The following is an 11,510-nucleotide window of genomic DNA, read 5'->3' as shown; positions in this document are numbered from 1 at the left end:
GCTGGCCCGATTGGGGCCATCGGGGCCAGCTGGCTGAGGGGGGGAGAGAGGGACCGCAGGAGGTTGGTTGGCCGGCTGGGGGGAAGGGGGAAACCGTGGGAGGTTGGCCAGCCGCAGGAAGTTGGCTATGGGAGCACAGACCATCAGGGGCAGCTCCTGCATTGAGCATCTGCCCCCTGGTGATCAGTGCACTCACAGTGACCAGTCGACAGGTCATTCGGTTGTTCTGTTGCTTAGGCTTTTATATATATAGATGCCATTTAGCTAGAGTATAAATTTCTGGCAATTAAGTTTCTTTAGCCACAGCAACAAAATGAATAAAGCCACAATGTCAAGATGGTGAACATTTATTTAACAGCCTGCATGTACTAACACATAAAACAGTTTTAATACATAAAACTGGAGGTAAAAAACACAGGATGCACTTCTTTTCCAAAAGCACTGTTTTTATTTATATAGAGCCCTAACCACTTCAGTGGCAGGAGTGGGAGAGGTTCCTTTTTCAATCCAAGGGCCTCCGTAATGTTCATCTGTTGTTACCAAACACACAGGCAAGTGGCATAATGGATTTGGTAAACTGACTACAATGTTTAGTCTCTCTCTGCTAGAGCAACAAGATGAGTGTCAATCTCTGCTTCTGTAAGAATCCTAAAAAGCAAAGGGAAAGAAAACCAAAACTATTTACTTTTTGAAAAATTTTATTACGCAAAATTCCAAACACACACGAAGTAGGCTAGTAATGAATACACGTGTACCTAACACCCAACTTCACCAATTGTCAATTTATAGCTAATCTTTAAAAAAATCTATACACTCACTACTCATTCCTTTCATTTTGAAGGAATTCCCAGATGTCATAGCAACTCCTTCTATACACAAATATGATTACCTGACATCAGATCTAGAATTAGGTCTTTTGAAAACAAAACCCTTTTAGTTGCAGCTATGATAGAAAATATTTAAATATAAAGCTAAACTACACATAAAGCATTCTATTTTAGCTCTTATGTCAAAATGCCTTTATACCTAGTCTAACTCAAGTTTGTATTAGCTGAGAGATAAAAAGGCACTCCATGCTGAGCATATGGTATTTTCTAAATGATGTTTGCACCAATCAACTGCTTGCTAACCTTTAACGTGACCTATCACTGCGGGACCACTAAAAAGGAAAATTCGTCAAAGTGACATTATTTAGTGCATTTTGGGGCAATAGAAGCAGCTTATATAGTTGTTGATGCTTATGTTATATAGTCTAGTTATTATTTAAGTAAACTTACTATCACAGGATTTATAAATGATACAAGGGCTTTTTGAAAACACAGGATCTTTGGTTTCTTATCTATTTAACTAATTGATGGAAATAAGAATTTTAAAGGTTATAGGAAGGTCTAAGAATAGAGAAGAAAACAAAAACTAATTGCAGGTCCATTAGAGAGATCTGTAAGTAGTTCTTGATGAAATTTTACTGATAAAAAAAAAAAAGTATTTTACCTTAAAAAAATCTTTCATGTTTGTATCAATTACCTGCAGGCAACAAAAAGAATAGAAACAGGCCTACTAACAAAAAACTCTTCAAGACTTGGTCTACCTCTAACCATAACCATGTGTACTTATAATTGTGACCTAAAAGTAGATATACATAATAGTTAATATGCCTTCCCTTCCAGCAGTTCCTCGCATCTGTGGACTTAACTGAAGTATTTTCCACTATTCAAAAAAGCAACCAAGTTCATGGTAAGTAATGACTTCAAAGGGTTGCTGGGAGGATTAAGGGAGCTTATATGCATTAAGCATTCAGTACAGATTTGACTCATGGAAGCTGTAAGGTTAATTTGTGGTAATTAGTCACTTAGTTCACTTAGTAAGAACAGACAGACATCCAGCATCTGTAATTCAATGAGCTGTATTCAAAATTTGGGGCTTCCAAAGATCTCCAGATAGGGTTTGATGTATATTAGTATTTCATATTTGCTCTTCACATATATAACCACTAAATAATTGAGGCTCCACCTGAAAAACTTGAAAACTACTTTGACAGTTGAATTTCTATTGACCTTAAACTAAAAAAAGAAAAACTCTTATATTTACTTCTTACTTTATGAAGGAGGTTAATTTATATCACGTATGGTATTAGATAAAAAATCACTCTGAAACGAGAAGAAAAGCTCTCATATCTGTCTTAAAGAGACATCAGTAAGTTTAAAAACAGATTTCTCAGGTGCTAAAGGGAAAATACTATAACTGTAGTACAAGAAAATGTTTCCTTTCCCCACGTTATAGGACAAATGAACCCCACATGTCTAACTTTTTAGGCTGGAATTTATCACTTGGCAAACTTCTTAAGTACCTGGTCAACAATATAACTCACCTGAATTTAGGATTTTCAACTGTAACTACTCCAACTTCTATTTCTGAAGGTTTGAAATCAATTGATAGAACAGTAGACAGGCAGGTAATTGCAGTCTGAAAAAAGTTATCAACATTAAAATATAGTATTTTTCAGAGACTCCAAGATTTTCTCATTCCAAGCTTATTCAAATCATGAATTAACCACATGCTATTCATTTTTGCTTCATTTTTCAGTGATGTACTTCTAGAGCCACTAACAGATGGCTTAATTCTAGTTTGCTGCCTGCCAATGAAAAGAAACTTGTTTATATCAGTTCAGCCATAAATCAAAGGGGCCCATCAAGCAAAATAGAAAGATTTACACGAAACTATTTGGTTAATGACCACTACATGCCAGGCCCTATGCTTAGCATTTGAGGTGAGATGAGGAGAGGATGAATGATATAGTCCTGGCTGTTGTGGCTCAGTTGGGTGGGCATCATCCTGTGCACTGAAAGGTTGTTGGTTTGATTCCTGGTGAGGGCACATGCTAGGGTTGTGGACTCAATTCCCACAAGGGGGTGTGCAGGAGGCAGCTGATCAATGTTTCTCTCTCTCTCTCCCCTTCTCCCTCTCTCTCTAAAAAAATCAATAAAAACATTTTTTTAAAAAGATGAATGATATAGTCTTTTTTCAAGGAATTTATAGTAATAACAATTTAAGAATGTTCTAAGTGGCTCTGTATCTGATGTGATTACTTATGTAATTATGAACTGCAATAAGAAAAAACCTTTAATAAACATCTAAACAGGGCATAGTACCTCCCAGATGAAAACACGCTTTATATCACCTGCTAGTATAAATACTGCCAACCAAACATAAAAAGTACTAGAGGCCCAGTGCATGAATTCGTGCACCAGTGGGGTCCCTTGGCCTGGCCTGCGGGATCAGGCCAAAACTGGCTCTCTGGCATCCCCTGAGGTGTCCCGGATTGCAAGAGGGCACAGGCCAGGCCAAGAGACCCCACCAGTGTACAATTGGGGCCAGGGAGGGACGCGGGAGGCTGGCCAGCCAGGAAGGGACCGCAGGAGGCTCCAGGGTGAGTTCGGCCAGTCTCGCTCAGTTCCAACTGGCAGGACCCCAGCAGCAAGCTAACCTATTGGTCGAAGCGTCTGATCCTGGTGGTCAGTGCACATCATAGCAAGCTGCTGAGCGGCCTTAGCATATCATTAGCATATTACACTTCGATTAGTTGAACGGATGACCGGACACTTAGTATATTAGGCTTTTATTATATAGGATTAGATGGTAATTTTCTCTTTGTCATTTGTCAGAATCATGTTATTAGTCTTTAGAAAGGGCTGTATCCCAGACCCTCATTCCAATATCTACTAAATATTTTGTTTTTAACTTCTTGGCAATAAATAAGAGGCTTCTTTAGTCTAATGTTGTTAAATATTTGTCAAATTTTAGCTTGTCAAAAGAACCTTAGCTTGTCCTAACAAGGTAAAGTTCCCAATCATAATACATAATCCCCTCAAGAACCATGCATAAATCTAGCTCTATTTTTGTATCCCAGATATAATTTCTCTACCAAGTCATTCTGTGAGCATATTCTTTTACCAGAAAGAACATTTGGTGTGTGGCTATTTATTTTTCCTTTAGCACACCATAAGGCAACATTACTGACGCAATTTTTTCGCTTTTGCTACCGAGAAGTGTAAGCCTACTCTGAGTCATAACCATGCAGGCTTTTAGGTCTAGTCTTCGATTCCTATTCTTAGTTATATTTTTCCATCTTATATGTGTTTTGTTGAAAGCAATTTCAAATACATTATGGAATGAGATAAGAAATTAAATGAAAAGCAATCCTCATTGTTCCCATGTCAGCTGAATGACAGCAATTTTACTATTCAGCTAACAAACCTGGATCTTGTGATATAACCCAGGAATAGAGTTTACAGACTGTCAAGTATGCAGTGATCTTTACTATTCTATGGAGCATTAAAAAAAACTTAGCTTCTTTTGGCTAACTTACTTCCACTGTCTGTTCAAATGTCCAATCAAATTTCTTCTTCACTTTTTTTTCAAGAAAGCTGGTTGACTCAGTTTGTTTAACGCCTGCTGCAGTGGCTTTAAACCCACAGTAGTAACCTGCAGGATCACACTTGTACACCTGAGGGCCTTGTTCTTCATCTATACCAATTAAAATCATACCTAAAAAGAAAGAAAGACCCTCATTAAATATCTTATACCTTTATACAGCAAAAATTCCTGTGTTGTCATATAGCTCTTGTTAATCATTACTCTGGCCAACTATTTTAGAATATGTGTTTTGTTCTAAAAAAGACCTGATAAAACAGTCTAGCCAGTGTGGCTCAGTGGTTGAGCATCGATCAACCCATGAACCAAGAGTTCCCTGGTTCGATTCCTGGTCAGGGCACATTCCCAGGTTGCTGGCTTGATCCTCAGTGGGGGCATGCAGGAGGCAGCTGATGGATGATTCTCTCTCATTATTAATGTTTCTATCTCTTTCTCCCTCTCCCTTCCTCTCTCTCTAAAATAAATAAAAATATATTTAAAAACAAACAAAGGGGGGGGAAAATCCCAACAAAACAAAAACAAACAAACCCCCGATAAACAAAATACAGGTTAACACTGCAAAAGGTTTTAACACAGATTTTTAGAAAGTTCAAATGATCACAAATGTAATCCACAAAAAATTTCTGAATCCTTGCTATTACTCAAAGCATGTTTCTTTGAATCCCAATTCCTCAAGATGTTACTTGGTCAAATAAATTTGGAAAATATACTTATATAATTCTTTTGGAGAAAATAATATACAATAGCATAGGTATTCTAAAGTGTTCTGCTGTAGGTTGACCTACTTTTAGCTCAGTAGTCCTTAAATTTACTTAACCAAGAAATAGTTTTTCTCTTTTCTTAAATTTAAGAACTAGTGATGAAAGTTCCAAGGACCTAAAAGTATATGTAACACACCTTGGGAATGCTGGAGCAAAGTGAAATACACATAGGGGCTAATGCTCACGTCTATACTGCCCATCTTTGTTGCTGTTGGTATACATTCCCCTAGAAGTCAGTATAATTAAAATTCTAAATTCTGTACATAAATTTATTACAAATCTAATGTTATTAGATTGACATATGACGTGACAATTAAAATAGCCACTACCATCAAACTTCTTTCTACTCAGCAGAGCAGGTAACAAAGTATGTATTTAAAGAATGGCTTAACTCCTGCTTTCTTACATTCCAGATCTGAACCTCTTTTAAAGTGTCTGTCTTCTTCTAAAATTCAGTATGAACTGACTACTTTTTTCACATCTATAATGTTTTAGAGTCTCCTAATGCAGAATTTTCAACCTTATTTTATTGACAAACACTATCACGGTGATCTGATATCTGCTTTATTCAAAAGTTATGTTACCTTGTAATTTTCTTTACATTTCATACTTGATACAAAGTACAAGAGCAACATGAAAGAGATATCCACTTACTGCCTGGGGGAAGCAAGAAACACTTCTCTACTCCAGGGTCTTGCAAGATGAATAGGGTTTAATAGGTGATAAGGACATGCAAGGCGATCAAGGCAAAAGGAACAAGACATGAAAGATCAGGGTAGACCCAAGGAATGAAAAATGATCTGTGTATGACTGGGTCATCAGATGAGGGAAGAAAGCAGTACAAGAAAGAGGCAACTTGGGAGTAAACTGTAAGAGGCCTTGCATATCATATTAAGGAGTTTGGGATTGACACACTAGCCAATCAGTTTTTCCAAGGGAGCAACAACCAAATTTGACTTTAGAATGACTAACTCATGCAGCAATAGGAAAGGCTCAGAAAGAGTGAGAAGGGAGAGAAGAGACAAGTAAATTTAGTGGCAAAGGCAAGAGATAATGAAAAAGTAACCAGAAATGCAGAAGAAACAGATACTCTGAGGAAAAGCCTGATGACTAATCAGAAGACCAGGGAAGATGAGGATACAAAAGAAAAGGATGAAAGTAGGAAAATAGTAATGCTTTTAAATTTGAAGTATCTGTGGGACATAGAGGAAGGGACTGGGCTAGAGATAATGTGACAGTGGGTGAGACCATACAGACAGAACAAAGAGGGAGAGGACCACAGAGAGAAACCTGGTGAGCAACATTCCTAAGACCAACAGAAGAGGATGAGCTAAGGAAAGAGAGGTGCAGGAAGAGTATCACCAAAGAAATGAAGGGAGAATTTGTGAGAGGTTAAAAAATAGGATTAGATGCTAAAGAAAAATCATTACATTGACTGCTTTAATTTTCATAAATGAATGAATGACACTATGCCAAGGGCAACTTGTGTTGAATTTTTCAGGATAATTTACTACATTAAGTCTAAAATCAGTAAACCATATCCCTCTCCCATTAAAATTTTCCTTGTTTTTTTAAAAAAGAAATTTATTCTAAAAATATGAATCAGGCATATGTGTGTGAGCCTGATTCTTTAGAGTGGTCAAGAAAACAACTACATTACTAACATGCCTAATTTAGGTATTTCATTTGAACAAGTAATCTAGAAATGTCGTAGAACCCCCATTACAAAAGCCCAATATAACAATCTGGATCTTTCAAATCACACACACTAAACAAAAATATTTTGATAAAAAGTCTAATAGCATCTAAAGTTTCAAGATAATACTGTAAGTACTGTTGTGAAACCTATCCTTCATTGTTGACTAACAATAAATTATAAAGATTTCCTCACAATTTCCAAACCATATGTTCAGAACCTGAAATAATTTTCTTTATGCAGCTTCTCTAAGAATAATTCTAAATTTATCAATTACTTAAGTACTTCTTAGCATACTTACAACAACCAAGGGGCCTCATTTCAGCATTCTGTGTGTAGACCTGAGAAATATCAGCAATTCTTTTACACAGCATGTCCACAGGAATCTCATAGCCATACTTGTATTTCCAATTAGCTGCCTCATAGCGTGCCCTCTGTACCTGGGATCTGCTGTCAGCTAAAAGCATAAAAAAGGTTTAGTTCTTTAGAAGCAAAGAATGATCCCCCAAGCCAGACAATTTTCTATATATCTCCATTATGACTTAAGGAAAGCAGAAGTAGTCCACTATGGCTTTTTATTCCACCAATGAATAGTCAATGATCCTATCTAATAAAGAGAGAATATGCTAATTGACCCTCACACCTTCGCAAAGATGGCGGTGCCCACAGCCAATGAGGAGGGAATATGCTAATTGTCTGCCCCACCCTCAAAGACAGTGGAGCCCACAGCCAATAAGGAGGGAATATGCTAATTGACTGCCCCACCCTCAAAGATGGTGGTGCCCACAGCCACAAGATGGTGGCGCCCAGTCTCCTCAGCCCTGCCGGGGTGGCAGACACACATCAAGGCCAGACCTGCCCCCAGGTGGGCCCAGCCGCTCCACACACCTGCCTCTGGAGTCCCTCAGTCCCCTCAGCCCCCCAGAGCCGGCCCGAGGGCAGATAACCAGGGCCGGCCGAGGCTTGTGCTGCCGGCAGTGGCAGCAGTAGAGGTGTGATGGGGCGTTGCCTTCCCCTGATCACCAAGTTGACTCCCGCCCTTGAGGGCTCCCGGATAGTGAGAGTGGGACCCCCAGCTCCAGTGCATGAATTTTCATGCACCAGGCCTCTAGTAAGTATATAATAAAAAGAAAAAATTTTAAGATGAAGTTCTATACATAGTACTGTCGTTTTATTCTGATCCCTTTAAAGGGCAGTACTGTGTATAGAACTGCCAAAATAGTTTCTATAACTAATAACTCCCTAAGAACAAATTTTAAGGAGACAATGTTTCTCTTGATCTTTTTTTGGTAAGCTTGAATTTTCCCTTATTTCAGAAAATAGAAACCCAAAGTAATTTTTTATAATTCTCACCTACTTCTAACCAATGTCATTATTACTAGGTTTGAGATTTACTGACTTACTTCCCCTTGCACTATTAACTACATCTGAAATAAATCATCTGTAAGAGGGGCCCAGTTTCCCTAACAGTAGTATGGATATCTAATTCTATTATACTTTTAAAATTAGTACAAAACTCAAAAATAATTAGAAGAAAATAACAAATCTAAGTAGACATTGAGCCAATTACCTGTCATTCCTGTCATCACACAGCCAATGTTTTCAGTTACCTTGAATAAGTGAGTCACTGTGCTAGAATCCAATAATTTGTCCTAATGAACAAAATAAATCAGATAATTCTTAAAAAAATCTCTGTGTAGTGATAAAAATTCTGTGAAATTAAATAATATACTATACAATAAATTTTTTTTTATTTGCTTACAGTTAAAACCAATCAGTAAATACTAGATAAACAGAGTCAAAGCAAGAATAATGTTAACATTTATAGGTAATAATAACCCTCTGTACAAACTTGTGAAAAATTCTGGTATTATGTTTTGCAATAATCGGCTATCTGGGCAGTATTACTTACAGGTACTTTCTTCTGTGTGACAATTACTGCACAGTCTTTCCCTCTGACAGCTACCGATGTAAGGCCACCCTGGTTAATAGCCTTAAAAGCATATTCTGGAAGACAGAATAGTTTTTTAAAAGGCAGAATAAACTATCATAGATTCATGCAATGGGATAATAGCAGTCATTAAAAAGAATGAGACAGAGCTATACAAGCTAATATGGAATGCCGGCTAAGACATGAAAAGTCAAAATAATGGTAATAATAAATCATAGTTAAACCAACTCCATTTCTTTCCATTTTAACTTTACTGAAATCTTTTTTTTATCAGGCTCAAGTACCAAATTTCAAATAAAGATTTAGTTAACTTATTATATCTTTGTCAATTATGTCTTATCATTGGAAAAAAAAAATTTTAAATCCTCACCCCAGGATATTTTTTCCATTGCTTTTCAGAGAGTGAAGGGAGGGAGGGGGAGAGAGACAAAGGAGATAGAAACATCAATTTGAGAGAGACATATCAATTGGTTGCCTCCTGCAACAACCCGACAGGGAGCCAGGGATCAAACCTGCAATCCAGGTATGTGCCCTCGACCGGGAATTAAACCCGTGACTGGGAATCAAACCCATGACCTTTCAGTGCATGGGCTGATGCTCTCACCACTGAAAAACACCAGCCAGAGCTATGTTTTATCATTTTAAAAGTGGTTTTTGTGGCCATTATTTCTAAGTCTGGTTTATCTAGATCAAATTTAGTTGCTCTAGATTTTCTCAAGATTTAATATTTTTGTTAACTTTTGGTCAATAACTAATTTGACCATATGCAGTTTTAATTGCTCTTATGTTATTTTGAATTGTTTTCCCCCACCACACTGAATTTTTGGGGGTCACGTGTTGTGTTTTTTTTGCATTTTTATAGGATTCTTTAGTTTGTCTATAACAAACTTCAGCTTATATACTTCTAAAAGCCCTAAGATGCAAATCGACCAAACAGGGGAACGACCAGTTGCTATGACGTGCACTGACCACTAGGGGGAGCGCTGCTCAGCCAGAAGCTGGGCTCACGGCTGAAGAGTGCAGTGACGGGAGCCTCTCCCGCCTCCGCTGCAGGTGGAGTAAAGAGCGAGGGGTCCCGGTCTGCGAGAGGGCTCAGGCTGGGCTGAGGCTTCTCCCCGCACCCTCCCCCCCACCCCATGCCAGCGCACGACTTTCGTACACCAGGCCTCTAGTAGTAAGTAGCACAAAAACAAAGGACTTTGGCACCATGTAGTTTAGCTGATAATGACTGCCTTTGGAAAGTAAAATTACAGATGAGACTATCCCTTTCTATGTTATGCATTTCCATACATTTAAATTTAATCTAAACATGTATTTTGTAATTAAGAACACAGCAACATAAATTAATATATGCTCATTGTAGGAAATATGAAAAAAGATAAAAAAAAACATTACTCATAACTCCAATCAGTATCTTTATTTTTTTAAATGTTTTTACTGATTTCAGAGAGGAAGGGAGAGGGAGAGAGAGAGATGGAAACATCAATGATGAGAGGGAATCATTGACTGGCTACCTCTTGCACACCCCCAACTGGGGATTGAGCCCGCAACCCGAGCATGTGCCCGGATTGGGAATTGAACTGTGACCTCCTGGCTTATGGGTTGATAGCTCAACCACTGAACCACAATGGCTGGGCATAATTGATGCTTTTAAAATTCTGTATTACTCTGGGAACTGGGTCTGAGGCCTGGCCTCATCTGTTCATAAAGCCACTGGTGATGAGGACCAGCTAAGTAAGATACTACCTATATTATAGCTCCTACCAAAGAATTTCCTTTGGCCCTAGCTGGTTTGGCTCACTGGATGGAGCGTCGGCCTGTGGACTGAAGGGTCCTGGGTTCGATTCCCATCAAGGGCATGTACCTTGGTTGCAGGCGCATCCCCAGTGGGGGATGTGCAGGAGGCAGCTGATTGATGCTTCTCTCTCATCGATGTTTCTAACTCTCTATCCCTCTCCCTTCCTCTCTGTAAAAAATCAATAAAATATATTTAAAAAAATTAACCAAATGGACTTAACTGCAGAATAAAGATAATAAACGGTGAATGGATATAGAAATTAATCAGTAAGATTAAAAAAGACTGTAAGTCTGTGGGCCAATACTGAAAGGTATATATAATGTATTTTCTCTGACTGGCTTATTTTGCTTAGCATAATACTGTCCAGGTCCATCCATGCTGCTGTAAATGGTGAGATTCTCATTTACAAAGGAAACATCCCAGAAAGATCTGGCCATAGAGCCAATGATTCTGCTTATGTTTCCTGGCTTTATTATTTTGCAACAGATCCCATCAAGGACATGTATAGAAGCTTGGTGGTGCTCTTGGTTATCTGCAGAAAGGGATCCTGGAGGCCCACGGATTGTGAAATGACATGGACCAAGAATATGCCTTGTTATTCTTGATTTTTGATGAGAACCAGTCTTGGTATCTGGATGAGAACGTGGCACTCGATGGGCCCGAGGAGCCAGATCGTGTTAACCTACAGGATGAAACTTTCTTGGAGAGTAATAAAATGCAGACCATTTATGGAAAACTCTTTGCCAACCTCAAGTGTCTTACCATGTACAAAAGAGGATGAGTGGCTTGGTACATGCTAGCCATGGACCAAGATATTGACCTGCACACTGTCTACTTCTATGCAGAGAGCTTCCTTTATGAGAATGGAGAGAG

At 38.4% G+C, this 11,510-nt stretch overlaps 1 protein-coding gene across 1 annotated transcript in view; it reads right to left on the bottom strand.

Moving 5' to 3' along the window:
* Positions 1 to 331: 331 nt before the first annotated feature.
* The window catches only part of PSMA6 (proteasome 20S subunit alpha 6), a 31,693-nt gene continuing 20,514 nt past the window's right edge, over positions 332 to 11,510 (bottom strand). Inside the window, exons 2-7 of the mRNA XM_081090210.1 lie at positions 8,801 to 8,895; positions 8,459 to 8,540; positions 7,190 to 7,345; positions 4,367 to 4,545; positions 2,369 to 2,463; positions 332 to 648 (exon numbers count right to left, since the gene is read on the bottom strand). Coding sequence (XP_080946336.1) covers positions 591 to 648; positions 2,369 to 2,463; positions 4,367 to 4,545; positions 7,190 to 7,345; positions 8,459 to 8,540; positions 8,801 to 8,895 — 665 coding nt within the window. The 3' untranslated portion in view covers positions 332 to 590. The remainder of the gene's footprint in view (positions 649 to 2,368; positions 2,464 to 4,366; positions 4,546 to 7,189; positions 7,346 to 8,458; positions 8,541 to 8,800; positions 8,896 to 11,510) is intronic.

Source organism: Myotis nattereri (assembly GCF_964212035.1).
Source record: "Myotis nattereri genome assembly, chromosome: 1".
Classification (NCBI taxonomy): domain Eukaryota; kingdom Metazoa; phylum Chordata; class Mammalia; order Chiroptera; family Vespertilionidae; genus Myotis; species Myotis nattereri.
The sequence above is the reverse complement of the archived record's forward strand: the minus strand, read 5'-3'. Positions and strand labels throughout refer to the sequence as shown.